This window comes from Dromaius novaehollandiae, chromosome 9 (genome assembly GCF_036370855.1).
Source record: "Dromaius novaehollandiae isolate bDroNov1 chromosome 9, bDroNov1.hap1, whole genome shotgun sequence".
Lineage (NCBI taxonomy): Eukaryota > Metazoa > Chordata > Aves > Casuariiformes > Dromaiidae > Dromaius > Dromaius novaehollandiae.
The window spans coordinates 2,312,120-2,327,696 of record NC_088106.1 but is presented as its reverse complement, the minus strand read 5'-3'; the positions used below and the strand labels follow the sequence as shown (position 1 = coordinate 2,327,696).

General features: G+C 38.8%; 1 protein-coding gene across 3 annotated transcripts in view; it reads left to right on the top strand.

Moving 5' to 3' along the window:
- PLCH1 (phospholipase C eta 1) overlaps positions 1-15,577 on the top strand; it is a 96,801-nt gene that overhangs the window by 35,168 nt on the left and 46,056 nt on the right. For all 3 annotated transcript variants that reach the window (XM_064516512.1, XM_064516511.1, XM_026096891.2), the window contains exons 3-5: positions 9,685-9,831; positions 10,837-11,080; positions 13,646-13,775. In XM_064516512.1, coding sequence (XP_064372582.1) covers positions 9,685-9,831; positions 10,837-11,080; positions 13,646-13,775 — 521 coding nt within the window. The remainder of the gene's footprint in view (positions 1-9,684; positions 9,832-10,836; positions 11,081-13,645; positions 13,776-15,577) is intronic.

The window sequence follows — 15,577 nt, the reverse complement described above, 5'->3', positions numbered from 1 at the left end:
GGGGGCTGCACTCTCACATTTCAGTTGCTATACTGAAGTCCAGGTCTCAAAAGGGATCACAGGCCCTGTAAATGAGGCACTGTCCTACCAAGTCATTCTCTATATTGTGTAATGCTCTCTAGGAGGTAGTCCCACTGTAGGAACAAGATTTATGAATAAGGGTCATTAAAACTCTTTTGGGATTTTATTATGGTGCCAGACTTGTCTTGTTTTGGTTCTGCTCTCTTTGCAAGGTGCCAAAACAGAGGAGCCTCAGGCTGGGGAAGGACTCTGGGTGCTACCACAGTAAGAATTGATAATGGTAACTACTAAGTACTGTCAAAGTCAATGTTAGAGAAAGTATATGGCAAAAACTTTGCACTTGTGTGTGGGGTGGCAGGGGGAAATTAAATCGATCTGTGTTCTAGTAGCGTAAAGTCAGTAACCTCAATATGGCAGGCTGAAACAACAGTTACTGTGAAATAGGTATTACTCATAAACATAGCTTCTGGGACAAGAAGTTACCACTCCCAAGTAACTTCTTTTTAATAGGACCGCACCAGACAGTTCTTGATAAGAATTAAAATTAGGCTGATGAGTATCTATTTTTTTCCTGGTCTGAAAGCCAGACTAGATTCCCAAGCTTTGTCCCCTTTTTTCCTTTGTTTGCATAGTATTTAGCAAATTCTCAAATATGAATTGTTTTTCAGATTTAATTTAGTTATTTTCAATGAGTGTAGACTGTTACCAACAATTGTTTTGAGTAGTCGCAGTCTGTTTTGCTGGTCACTCTGCTTGCTTTATGACTTCTCTACTCTGAGGGCTGAAATGAAATACTTGCACGGTTTTCAGGTGGGCCTTCCAAGGACTGGCAGCACCAACATTTGGAATCCTTACTAGTGTGTCCAACTTCCTTGAAGATTTAGTGAGATTTGTGAAAGTGTGAGAGATTGTCCATCTCATATTCAGACTTTTACAGAGATGGTGATTAAATCCACTGCAAGAAGCTTAAAATAAAATTGTGTGAAAGGTTGGAAGAATTTTTGCAGAGCAAATACAAATCTGGCATAATATATGAAATGTAGTTATTAAACAGCTGTGACTCAGGACAGTGGATTCCCTCAGAACTCCCTCTGAGGTCTTTGTTATCCTGGGTTTATTTGGTTGTTATGTAACAGAACACCAGTCAACAATTTGATATTAGTGGTAAGCTGCATGGTATTCTAGCTATTAATGCCATTCTATGGGATTTAGGTAAAACATGCTCACTGGTTGTGGGGGGAGGGAAGTAAATGGCTTTTTATGGCATTAGTGTAAAGGCAAAGTTAGAGCATATTCATAATGAAGCAATGATTGTAAAGTAAGATGATGAGAGTTCAGAAAATCTAGAGAACAGTTTTGTGGTTGCATCCGAAGCATCTTTGCTATTTAGAATATAATAGTTTAACTGCATACTGTTCTCTAGTTTTGGGGAGGAGGAGAAGCGTTTTTTCTTTGTTCTTTGAGCATTTCTTCAATGCCTTTTTCTGGGAATGCATATCTGTATCAGTAAAAACAGACTCCAAGTTGAGATTCAGAGACCTGATTCCAATGATGGGAGCATGTTATGAGTCGTTCCCCTACAAAGCATCTGTGTATCTTGGATAACAGGCTGATATGGAGTTTGGTTTTTGGAAGGTTGGGGTTTTTTAATCAGAAATTTAGAGACTGGCTACTCTGACACTTAGTGGTTTGAAAAAAGTAGAATGAACCACACTTTCAATAGTGTAAGAGCAGTTAACGCAAGATGTTATGTTGGATGCTGTTCTGCTTCTTGGGATACTGCAGCACGAAGATTCATAAGAGATGTCTGTAAAAGTCCTAGCAATGCCTGTGGGTGAGAATAGCACGTGTGCAGGAGGGGTCCTTGCACACTGCTATCATTTATGGGTAATCTTCATGCTTAGACCTAATGATGAATGCCCAATTCACAGAGAAGGGATTCCCAGGAACAAACACCTTTTTGAATGATTTAATTACTAAATACAACTAATTTCTTTCTCTCTTTTTTCCTTCCTGTAAAGAGAGAAATAAACAATGTACCTGGAAAAATATATAGCCAAACCAAAATACTCCATTCACCCATGCAGTCAGGTAATACAAAAATATCATGCAGGGGAGAAGAGCTGATGCTGTGTTAACTTCTGTGTGTTATGGGCTTCTGTTATCTCCTAAAGCTTAATGTTGGCTTAATGCAGCTTGCTGCATATAATTTAGAAATACAGTTTATATCCTCTTTCATAATTATACTTCTCATTGTTTGGTAATGCTGTTTATATCTTATCTTTTGTTCTGTCAGATAGTTGTGACATTAAGTCCATAAAAGCATGACATGAGAATAGATTTTTCTTAGTTGCAGTTTTATATTTTAACTAATTAATATTTAATAGTATAATGGAGAAAATGAGAGAGCTGGTTTTGTGGGCAATACTTAAAAAAAATTCTGATCTTTGATTTAAAACAGTGACAGGAAGTTTTGCAACTTCAGTGGTGTAGTCTTAATATTTATTTGTAGGAGACTGTGCTCCTAGAGCTGTTAAATATATTTACCTCCTACTGTGTTTAATTTATTACAGATTTGCTGTCAACATTTGATCTGTTTATATATGCAGTTGCACAAATGGATCTTTGCAAACAAATTGGTTTTACTGCCAGTCCTGAAATTGAATTCAAAACTTGTTATTTAAGGACCTATATACGCTGTCTAATGAATTTCTTGAGCTATCTCACAGGACCATAGAACACAACTAAGGTGAAAGCGGATTCTGTTCAGTGTTTGTTGCACTACTGGTGTAGCAGCAGGCCATCATGAGTAAACGGTGGGTGCGCAAATAAGTTGAAACTGCACAGGACCCACAGTGTAAAGTATAAGGGACCTTGACCTTTTTTCATTGAAATAGGTAACATTTTGGTAGGTATACCGATAGGTTTAGGTATATATGTATAGAGAGCATATATGCGTATGGATGCTATGCATAGGTATATGTACTTATATGCATAGGTAGAGGTGTATAGGGTAGGTATGCCAATAGGTAACATACTGCCATTTACAGGGAGGTAACTCCATACAAGTAATGATTCTTTGAAGGCACTGGTGCAAAAAAAAATTGTAACCAGTTTCAGTGGAATAAAACCCTTTTCATCTAGGACATGTATTTCATCAAGATTTTGCTGCAGGCTCTTGGCAATAAAGAGTTTTGCCACTAATGGTTAAGTAATAGCTATTATCTTGAATAATTTAAAAAAAGAAAAAGCCACAGTGAAAAATCCCAAAGCTGCTACTGCCATTGCTTATTTTTAGGGTTTCAGTGACTGAATTGGAGGGCTGGGGAAGGTACTCAGAGAGGAACTGCACTCGGAAAATGAAGGCATAGCAAGACTGAGCATTGAGGTGTTGGAGGTAACCCTAAAAGCCTAGGTGGGGTGTTAGCTGTGGCATGCGGCTGCCTGGTGTACCTACGAAACACAGCTGGTGCTTGTGCTGACTAATGCAGCTGGCATTGGTCTGCTGCTGGTGCTGCTGAGGGAAGGTGCCCCTTGGCTCTGCTTGTGAAGTGACCAATCTGTTTCACTGCAGATGAACGTGTTCTGTGGGAAGTGGAGGTTTCTTTCGTTGCTATAATGTTCCCTGTTCATCAAGGGGTGTTGCCATTTCACTTAAAATACAGATTGCTGGGGAGGATTTCAAATTCTGTAAATATTTTTCCTCTAGTATCAAGTGAAAGATTCTGCATATCTTAAAGGCTTTAATAGTAAAGCACAACAGCAGCCAGATGTGCATGTTGTGACTGTCACTGTTGAGAACTAAGCCAAATGAATTGCAGACTACTGAAAATCAGGGCTCGTATAGCAAATGGCTGTCGAACCTGTTATCGGAGCAGTAACTTCTTGCAAGAGACTTACAGGGCACAGCGCTAAGCTATTCCCTGGTTGTTAAAGACCTGATTGCTCATGGGGAAACATTAGAGCAGAGCTGGACAGAAGGTGGTGTTGGCTGATTTGTGGTGGATTAGAGTGCTTTTTGAACGTAAAGCTGCGCGTACGGTTAGTGGTCAGAGTTCCAGCTTACTGTTCCTAGGCAGCAGCTTCACTGCTTCAGCAGTGAGAAGCAGTGCTTGTCAAGTGGAACAAACAGCATCTGCCGAATGTGCAAGATTTCAAGTAGCCTCTGGACTTACCTTGGGCTCGGATGGCTTTTCTCCTGGCCTCAGAGATATACCATGTGGTGGGGAGTGTGGCCACTTCAGAAAAACTCCAACTGGCACAAATGGGTTTGTATCCGGGTTAGCATTTGATAAATAAGCAATTTCTTCTGAAGGGGAGATGTGTATACTACTAAGAATGATTATCATAGCTTGAACTAAAAATGAAAAAATGCTATCTGAATTCAGATCTGTTTTGCTTTTAATGATTATTGTAGGAGGGGAAAAAAGACTTGTATTTTGGTAACACAGTAAACTATCGTATGTCTGTTAGGATGTTTTTTTTCCATGCTGTCTAGGTAATAGACTGTCAAAAATAAGTTTGTGTAACTCAGAACAGAAGTGATTTTGTAATTTCCAATTTCCCTAATTTGAAATTAAAGCTTTACATTTACAAACACGAACAAAAGTTTTTCTTTGAATTTCTGGATTAAATAACACTCTAACTTTTGCTCCTGTCTTATTCTCTCTCAGCATGTCATAAGCTACATTGTTATCAACTAGAACCAATTTTCAGACATTGGAAAAAATGTACAGTTAGTCCTTGCATTGGAAAATTATTCAATATTAGAAACAGTGTCTTGCTTTCTCAAATGCTAATATAGCTCTACGCTGAAGAGATGCTGCATTTTCTCAATATTGCTGGTTTATCTAGAGCATTAATCTTTTTCTAGAAGCAGTCTTCCAAATCCAGGTTAATTTCTTTGCTAAGAGAAGGCATTCTTGAATTTCATGTTCTTCTGGAGCTTTATTCTAATTGCCTCTGTTCAATAGCTTTACCATATTCAGATGCTAATGTGTGGTGTCCATCTTCTGTGAATGCCTGGCTAGAGACTGAAATTAGCATATTAGAAATAGATTTGAAAAAGATTGTTTCTTTGTGTCCTTATATTTTATAAATAGTTTAAAGGAAAGAATCAAGTATTTTGTAAATTGTTCCTAGAACTGAAAGCCAATGGGCCTTTGAGTGGTGTGGCATTCCCATTACTGTGGTCTGTTCTTTAAGGTGGATTCTTTCTCTACTATTGGTCAGTGCAATAGGGATGACGCAGTGAACTTTCTTACACATACTCTTATTTAAATGGTTGCATTCTGATGGTATTTTCTTAGAACGGGAAAAATGCAGGCAGAAAAGATGGTGCTTATTTAGGCACTAGACTTATTGCAGGTGGCATTTGATAAATGGAGAAAACTGAGCTACATGGCAGGAATTTCTTCTGTTTTGTTTTATTTGTGTAAAAAGTGTTGTAATCTATTACATATAACTCTATTTCTGAAGGCTGTCTGAAAAGTAATTATTAAATGGGTCTATATTAACTACAAATGTCATGTGGAAATGCTTAGGCAGTGGAAACCTTGAAGAGGAACTGTAAGTCAAAACCCAATAAAGTTCCCCCCCCAATGTTTTTTGGTGCATTTCATATCTGACTGCAGCCCATTTTCTGCTTTTCTTTAAAGAAACATTAAAGAAACGTTGTCCTCATTGCATTTTGTTAGTGGTCCTCAACAACATCTTAGTGGTACCACAGTTTTTTTTCCTCTCATAGCTGAGCTAATGAAAATTGAAGGACTTGTGAGAGTTATTTATTTTTGTAAGACTTATTAATAACTTATATATGGTTAGGCTCAAAAAATGTAGATTTTCTTATTTCTGCACTGAGAGGCTTGTTCCTAAAACTCTTTCTGAGCTAAAGCCATATTGCAATAAATCACTTTAATAGTGAAATAAAAACTTTAATACAATTTGTACACCGGGTTAACTTAGCAGTTCAAATTTATGTATCCTGTTATACTTGTATAACCTTTTTCTGCAGAGAGTTTGAGTTGTGCTGAAAGACAGTTGTGTTTATTTTTTTAGGTGTGAGCCCAAGGCTTACTTGAGCTAAACTCCGTTCCAAAGTGAAAGCCTCAGGCCTTTTATGTGGCATAAGTTTTAGGCGCTTGTTTTTTGCCTCACTTAATCTTTCTCCTGTAAGGTTCCGACTCTTCCATGTCTTCCCTGTAAAGGCTTGTCTTCCTGGTAGTTTGCACAGCTGCAGCTAGGATACAAGTTAACTGCTGTAGTTAACAAGTAGATACTCTTAAGTTATGATAGCATCTTTTTCTGTTACTTTTCTGGCTCATTGTAAAGCGCTTCCAGATCCACCCATTCATTTGTAATAAGTGACGAGTCGGGGAAGACTAGATAATTTTAAAGATGAAGTTGTTGGGCTTGTATACAATACATCTGTGGTGCTTTTCAGAGGAGTATTTTTGTTCAGCGCAGTCTGAGTCCTCTCCTTACTCCAAATAAGAAAGCACCTCGGCAAAATCGCCCTGTGTCTGATGTAGCTTTTTCACGTGGCGTTTGGCTTGCATACAGAAGGGGCTTTGTACGAGGGAGCTGTGGGGAAGTTGTCCAATGACAGTGGCTGCTCATCTCATGTTTGAGGAAAGCTCGGGATGCTGCTCTGGCTGAATCCAAGCAATCGCCCCTTCAGAAGGAGCAGCAGATGTGTTCTTCTTTATTGCGGGACTTGTGATTGTGTTGGTCTCCGCTGGAAGACGTGCACTGGCTATGTTTCTGCCACGGAGATGCACTAAGCAGTGCCACCGCAAGGCACGCTGGCGCGCGGGAGCACTCGGAGTACCTCGTGGCGTTTCAGCTGGCACTGTATCTGCTGCTGCTTTCCCAGTTGCTGTTGGAGGGAGGGACGTGTCAGGTGCTAGAGAAAAGAAGCTCTAGCTCTTATAGAGGGAGGATTGGGAGAGTGCTTTACTCTTCATTGTCACTTTGGGAGGAGTACGGAAGAGAGGTGGTGGAGAGAAGATAGGAGAAATAAAAGACCCAGATAATGTTTGAGAGCCAGCCAGAGCATAGACAATTTATCTGGGAGGCAAATATGGAGTGATATCAAGTGAGGAGAAAGTGGGAATGCATGATGATAAGGGGAAGTAGTTTAGGGATGTAGATTCTTAGTCAAACTAAGAGGAAATATTATCTTGATCCAATGTTTGGGGAAAAAAAAAGGTGGGAGGGAAGATGTGAGATGAAATGGAAAACATGAGTGTATTTTAGTCAAAACAAAAACAGTCATCTTGTCCAAGATTGGATGCATAGATAAAAAGAAGTTAGCACCGTATGTGCTAAAAATTTGGTAGTAGGATAGAGATGATGTAAATGTGTGGGGGGGGGAGACTGTATTTATAATTTCATTAACAGTTCTAGTAGCGTCAAAAATGCAAGATACAAACTAAGAATTACTGAGCCCACAAGAATGGAGTTCAAATCATAGTCTTACCATTCAAAATGTGAAAAGTGCTGGGTTTTAAAATTACAATAGCGTGTATAATAATGCAAATATAAAATCTATTTAAGGAAGCAAGTGTGGAACAGCTGTAAATGAAAACATTTACCTTTGCTATTTTTTTGGTCTGGTAAAGTCTTTTGCCTCCTGGGTGTTTTGACAGATGAATTTTATCCTCCTGTATGGAGAAGGTAGTTGTAAAGAAATCCTGACCCCTCATTGCCTCTGAATGGCTTTTCTTTCTTTTCTTTCTCTTCTCTCTCACTGTTGTCACTTCTGTCAGACGATTCTCATTGATGACAGGTCCAGGCACTCTCATAGGTCATTAGAAACTCTGTTAATTGAGATTCTTTTTTCCGTAAAAGGCACTAGAAAGCTTTGCATTGTATAGCTAATAGGTTGGTCACTTAAGGGAAGTACTTACATCTAACAGTGGGCCCTATCACAGTTTTAGTGGACCCTTTTCTTTGCCTAAAGCAAAAATTATGGAAGTTTAGTGAAGTATATATTTTAATTACTTTCTGAAAAAACATTTGGCAAGATGTTTATTAATTCACGTGCCACTGAATGGGAACCCTGAATGAATTCTTCTCGTACCAGAGTCTATGTACTACTGTATGTGAAGTTATTAAAAATGAATTAGATGAATTGGACTCAGTGCTGTGTCCACCTCAATGCTGTATTACCCTTATTGCTATAATATTTGAGCACCAGCAGATGCAGAGGCATCATAACAATGGGCCATTCTGTGTAATTTATTTCTGTAAACTAATTGACCAGCAACTCCCGCTGTACAGACGTGGAAAAGACACTTAGGTGACTGGTTTAAATCTTGCATCTTCAAAGGAGTTTTTCCTGATGTGGAAGAGCATTTCAGAAAATAATTGCTTGCTGTTAATGTTTGTTAGTGGATGTAGAGGTAAAAAGGGCATGTCTGGAATCTCCTGTCTAGCAATAAAACAGGAACAGTATTAGTGATTTGTTCAAGATGCTTTCAGATGACGTTTTACAGCAGTAACATTTAAAATTTCAGTTGATGCCAGTTGCGATTTCCTGTGTAATTTGGTTTTGTAAAGAAAAACTTGTCTAGTGTAACTGTCATGGCTTTCAGCATTTGTAACGTGGCACATATTTTGTTGAATGAGCATCTACAGCTCAGTAAATCTCACAGGCAAACATAGTTTCTGTAGTGCCTGATGAGCTGTAATTTTGGGCTGCTATAATCTGTGTTCTGATGAACCAGTGGTATCAGAGCGGTGAATGTTTTCAAGAGAAAACATAGAAAGAATGAGAACACAGAAGGGATCTTCAGCCTAATTCTTGTTTCCTAGAATGGTGTGATTGCTACTCCGGTGAAGGTATAAACTGAGGTGATATCAAAACCAGGTCTTAGCAGAACACTTGATACATCAAATAATAGGTAGTAATATCCTAGACTTCTAGCCAAATGCAAAATATTTGAACAAACTTTAGCATATTTGTGTATTTGCACTTTCCTTTTTAAAATATTTGACTATTTTTTTGCTCTGAGTTGTAGTATAGTGCACACAACCACAATGCAAGCTGTTCCTCTGTGCTATGAAGTGCTAGAGCTTGCCTTTGGAGAAAAGCTCAATATAGAGTAATCTAGCTTTTCTCCTGTGTGACTTTTCTCTTCAAAAGAAGAGAAAAAAATCTGTTGTTGGAAGAAAAGATCAGGAAATATTATACTGAAGTATTGTTATAAGTCACTTTTGTGTATTTGCATCTTGTCTCTATGGAACTTAAAAATGTTAAAGCAAGGGGAAGTCTTTGGCACTCTTTGAATTTGACAAGCTCTACTTGATTTTAGGATTTATGGTGATGGAAGGAAGCTCCCAAGTGCTTAATGAAGCTGAACATTATACTTGCAATGAATAGGAATGTCTTGTAGAGCCAAGTCTTATCCAAATACAGTAAATATCATTTCAGAGGAAAAGTATATTTAAGTTCAATTCTTTTGGCTTATTTTTTTATTGGGTTTTATCAAATGTTCTAAAAACAACTTTATTTGCAAAACGTCTCTTGCACAGTAATGACTAGTTGCTGTCACTTAAGGCACAAGTCAAAATTTTTATGTGGTAGGTAGATGTTTAAAAGCCAGTAAATCATTTTTTTATTAGCAGAATTAGTTGAATTTATTCTTTTCTGCTTTGCAGTTGAAAGATGCATGAGTGTTATGCAGTCTGGGACTCAGATGATTAAACTGAAGAGTGGAACCAAAGGGCTAGTTCGTCTCTTCTACCTGGATGAGCACAGGACCTGCATCCGATGGAGACCATCCAGAAAAAGTGAAAAGGCAAAAAGTAAGTTTTTGATATTTCTTTGAATTCCTTGGGCAGTTCAGTATTAGAATGTGAATTAGAGGGGAAAACTGAACAATATTTTTGGATAGATTAAATCTTTTCAATGCTAATTTACTATGTGGTTAAACTCTACTTGCATATATGAAACACTTCAAGTATCACATCATATTTTAAAAGTTTCCCATTGTGAAGGGAATGGGAATGCAGCTCAATCTGGTGTCAACGTTTTGCCATAGGTTTATTTGAATTATGAACAAACTCAAGGCTGACTTGATAACAAATTATGCTGATCTCTTAAATGCACACACCAGGACTTTTAAATAAATATAGAAGCTGGAAAAGTTTTGACAAATGTTTCTTTAAATTCAGTAAATGCAATAAATTTCTGTAAATGTTATTGCATGTTTAAGTTACTGTATGGTATTATTTCTGTTTCTAACTGGAAATAATAGTTTTGCTCATTCAAATCAATGTTTTATTCAACAAAGCAAGGGCTAGAAATCGTAGTATTGTCAGGTTACAGATAGTGACATTAGATGTTTTTGGTTGAGTGGTAGCTAAGGGCTGCTGTGTTAAAAGAACATAGCTGTTTGGAGTCATGTTACCCTAACACAGCAACGATATCCCTTTCTGCTGTGGAAGCATGGCTGCTGTGGGTGTAGTCCCTCTGCAGCTCTGCAATGTTACCGATAGAATGCAGTTGGCATCCAGCTCCTCGCGTTCCCCTTTGAGTAGCTTACAGTCCGCTGGCTTAGCAGGGAGCGCTCGGAGCTTTGCTGTAACCTTCTTGTCCCTGCAGCAGAACTGCCTTTGAGGGCAGGTTTACTGGGCACACAGCATGGCTAAAGCAAGGAAAGACTTTCAAACCCAGAAGTCCCTTCTGACATGAAGATCTAATATTAAAAATATTTACCTTTTACCAGGAGTAATTTGGAATTGCTCAGAAGCAGAAATTGGGTGCGTATCCAAGCATCTCAGTTCTTGATTTCCCTTTTCCCCTGACAGTTGTCATTGATTCCATTTACAAAGTCGCTGAAGGCCGCCAGTCTGAAATCTTCCACCGCCATGCAGAGGGGAACTTTGACCCAAGCTGTTGCTTTACTATTTATCATGGTAACCACATGGAGTCACTGGATCTGATTACATCTAATCCAGAGGAGGCTCGCACCTGGATCACAGGACTGAAATATTTGATGGCTGGAATAAGTGATGAGGACTCCCTTGCTAAACGACAGAGAACTCACAATCAGTATCCTTTTACAAGCCTGAGTTCCAGCTCTTGTTTCAGTATTTCTGGTTTGTTTTTTAGTGACTTTCGTATCGTGTGTCCTTTCATCTCCTGTTCAGTGACTGAAAGTTTTGCCATTGACTGCAATGGAATTGTGTTACAGGTTTACGTGGACGCTTACCTGTATAGTAAAACATCAGCTGTGACTTAGGGACTGGATTGAACTCCACTGAAGTCCGTGGGCAGAGTCTTCTATTTTGTTAGTGAAATTTCTGTCGAAGGGTCAAATCATTTATTTCCAGTCATCTGAATAAATGCCAGCCCCAGCATGCTGACCGCACGCTAACTTCAGGTGGTAGTTTGACCATGTCTGCAGCACAGTGCAGTAATAGTGTCATTCCTATGTAGCTGTTCCTTCCTGTGCTTTTCTTAGAAGGAAAGCTTTTTGTGTGTGAGCATATGCAGTCTGGCTGGTTGTCTGGTTACCATGCTATTAACAACCTGTGAAAGACTTCAGTGTCCTAACTTATTTAATGTAGAAGGATTTTTGTTGTCTTCTATTTGTCCAATTGTACATTTATTCTGTTGCTGTGAGTTGCAGAGTCCATTAGAAGACACTGTTTGATATGTTACTGGTTGGAAGCTCCAACTTGTTAGTCTCTGTGTAGATGAAACCCTGAATTTTGTGGGTGTTTTTTGGTAAACTGACCAGTGATTCTTGGCCATCTCCATTTCTCTTCGTATGTGTCAGGTATCTGTGTGTACTTCTCCGCCTTCTCTGATTGTAAGGAGCACAAATCTTTAAAAATTTTTAAAAGTATTGTAGTCTAGTAACCAAAATGAACTTCTTGTGAAGATCGTAGCTACTGAACGTTTTCTTGATGCGCTTCCTTTCAAGACAGCACTGCCTAATATGTTAAACGCAAAGAACCCTCTCCCTGCTAAACAAGAAAAGATTATCTTGATTATAGTTGTAACTCATCTCCTGCCACAAGGAAAGCTACAATGGTCATTCACAAATACTTCTGGGGAATATATATGCTTTAGGTATTTTTAATTTCTGTTTTCAGTATTTAGTTCTGACACAAGATTGGCACAGATCCATTTGAGGGGTGTATTGCATGCTCTGCGAAAATGGAGGCAACTTTACTGTATTTATCCATGACTCTCCAGAGTTGCACATATATGCTGTATGTTCTCTACTGGTGAAGTGTCACTTCAAGTCCTGTTTATGTTACCAAATGTGGCAGCTAGAAAACTGCAGACAAAATGACCTTACAACAATTGCAGCTGGAGTAAGAGCTTAGCCAAAGCCACAAAGGTATATATGTGCAAATAGAGGGTAAAAGTTACATGTTAGGAGATGGGGAGGTCCAAGCAGGGTGAAGGAGAGATGCAGGAAACATCAGAGCAAGCCCAGCAGTATTTAAAAACTTAAGAGTACATTCTCAGAGAAAAAGCTAAAATCAGAAATGAAAGAACCAGAGGGATGGTACTGTGAACCCAAGTGTAAATAATTGTCAGAAATTGGCACCAGTTTTAAACATTTAAATGAAACTTCTCCCTTTAATGGTTCTTTTTCTCTTGCATTTGTCCAGTGTCACCTTGAACCTGTATAAGCTTGCAGAATATCCTGTGATAGGCTGTTGTAGATGTGAATGGTGTACTACGTGAAGAATCACCTCCTGGGTTTTTTTGTTTTGTTTTTAAACTTAACAGCTGCTAGCTTTATTTGATGTCCTTTCATTCTTGTACAGGGAGAAACAGCGAATATATGATCCCTGTCCATTTTCTCTGTGCAGCTTATGATTTTTATAGACTTGTTGCTGCCCTGTGGAAGGTATGGTATAAAAGGTGAGGGCAGAGATATCAGAGAGAAAGTAGCAGTCAGAGGAAAAGTTGTTGAGAAATAGGAGGCTTAAATACAAATGAAAGAATCATAGGATAGTCTTGAAGGAGAAATCATAGAAAGACAAGAGTGGTTAATTTTTAATGAGGTTCTTTTGGAAACGACAGGGTAATAATAATGTATGTGGGCTGGTTTCACTGAGTCGCCTTCATTCCATCCTCTTGCACTAGATTAATGACATTCCTTATACAGATGCCTGTTTACCCTAAGTCCTGAGAGTCATAAGTCTAGCAGCGCTCAGCCATAACTCCACTGAAGTCAGTGGATTTAGTCACACCAGATGACTCTACAGTAGAGGTACACTAGTAAAAATGATTTAGTTCAGCATCAGTGTGGAGAAACCATATAGATATCACCAGATCTCTCTCAGCAATGAGCTTATTTCACTGTACACCCCAACAGTTCCAATGCAGGCTGGGAGAAGTCTTCATTCAAATGTCTTGCCTGGAGGCTCTGACTTCAAAAAGGCATGTTTGTGAAGGTTGTCTTGAATAATGCTCAGTTCTTCTCCAGGGCAGATGTTAAAGTGCTCTGCTAAGGAGTACGTCACCTCTGCCCAGCAGAGCTGGGCCCTGGGTCTCCTCCTGAGTTCCAGGCTACCTTACCTGCTGAATGGCTCTGTCTCCCTGCTCCCTGAAGAAATCACTCTGTTGTACCTTTCCTTAACCTGTTCACAGCTGGGTGAAACAGACCTTTGAGGAGGCTGACAAGAATGGAGATGGCCTGCTGAATATTGAAGAGATCCACCAGCTGATGCATAAACTAAATGTTAACTTGCCCCGCCGGAAGGTCCGACAAATGTTTCAGGTCAGTGGCCTCTAACACATGGAGTTATGGTAAGGTAGTGCCAGAGACAGTCTATTTCTGGGCAGAGCCAGAAAGAGGATCTGCACATTGGGACATCAAACTCTGTCCTTTCCAACACCCCACAAGTTTTCTCCTAGTCAGTATTAATACTACTTTTTCAGATACATTATTACTTTTATTTTGTGAACTGTATTATCCTGTGCTGTGATATATTAATGTACAATGAAGTTACTCTGTTCATCAAAATTTTTTTTATTTATTTTATGGAGAAGTTTTTAATAGATACTGACTTTATGAAAGGAATTGGCTTTTTTAACTCCCACTCTTGGTTAAAATGAAATGTTTTATTTCTGTTGTCTGGAATTAGTTAGCATTTTCCACTTGCCTTAATATTTATGCCATAGGAAGGAAAAGATAAACCAAAGACATAATTGGAAACAAAATTACATTCTCTTAACTCTTCAAAACCAGTACTAGTCAAAATCTGATTTTTTGTTTAAAAAAAAAAAAAGTGGGGGGGCAGAATTGGAGAATCTTGTATAGCCAAAAGTTGTTTGCCTGTCTAGTACCAAGCCAGCATCAGTGGTATACCTCATGGAGTATAGATTATTCCCCAAGGATCTGAAAAGTGTGGAGGCCTGTGGGGTTGTTATGCAGAGGTGATTTCAGGTTGTACTTGTTCCCCCAAGCTATAATTTTCATCAGAATATGTGGTAGATTTAAAATGATGAGTTAAGATCCTATTTTACACCAGATATCTGGGAATTACTTTCTTCTCAGCTTACTTGCTGTCATCTGAGCTTATAGCTCAGATGACAGTAGCACTAACAAGGTAACAAAATGCAGCTCCCAGAGATCCTCAGGTGTTGTGGACGTTGACGGCTGCAGGAGAGGCGGAGAACTGTAATTTTTTTTTCTTTTTGAAATGTCTAGGGATAAAGGAGGGAACTCAATAGCAGGCATCAGCCTTTGTATGACCAGAGGCAGTTTTTATTTTGATTTGGCAAAAATAAGTTGGTGCTGGATACTTTGTTTGGTTTACGCTCAATCTGCTTGATTGCTTGAGTGACTTAGTGTCACAGTTTCTGACATGCACAAATGCACCTGAGCCTGGAGGAGCATATAATGCTTCATGCAGTGGCCAAGTTTATGAAACAGCCCAAGTCCATGTTTTGCTTCTGGAAATGGACTGTGGGGCTGTTGTTTTAGTTGTTTGTACATACCTTGATGTGAAGAGCTGAAGCATATTTTAGGACAGGAACTAAGTTAAAGGGAATAGTTTATGTGAATGGAAAGTAAAACTGGTTCCTTGAAAAGTGAAGCAGGACAGATCCGTTCATTGTTTCCTATTTGACAAGCTCCTCTACTCTAGAAAAAGTGAGATTGGGCACAAACTGGAAGAAGAAAGAAGTGAAAGCTAGATGAAAACTGTGCTTCTGGAGAGGAGTTTTTATTTGGTGAACCAGTGAAGAGGCAAGCTCATAGGTTCAAAGCCAAATTGCTGTTAAAAGAACTCTGCACGCAAGGCGTTTTGATATGAGTAGAAGGATGCACCATTTTTGAGTATGACTTGGAATGGCAAGGCTTTTTAACTACATAGAAAAACAACTGTATACAGCTGTGAATGAATGATGTTGTTCATGGAAACAAGTAGCACATCTCTAATATTAAACCTTTATTTCACTTTTTTCTATCATCCGCTTACAATCTCAGGCTTAACAGGAGTTGTAGTTTTCCTGAAGTTTGGTTATGTGGAGACCTACATAGTGTGACAGCAGTTCTCAAGAATAGATTCTTTGTTC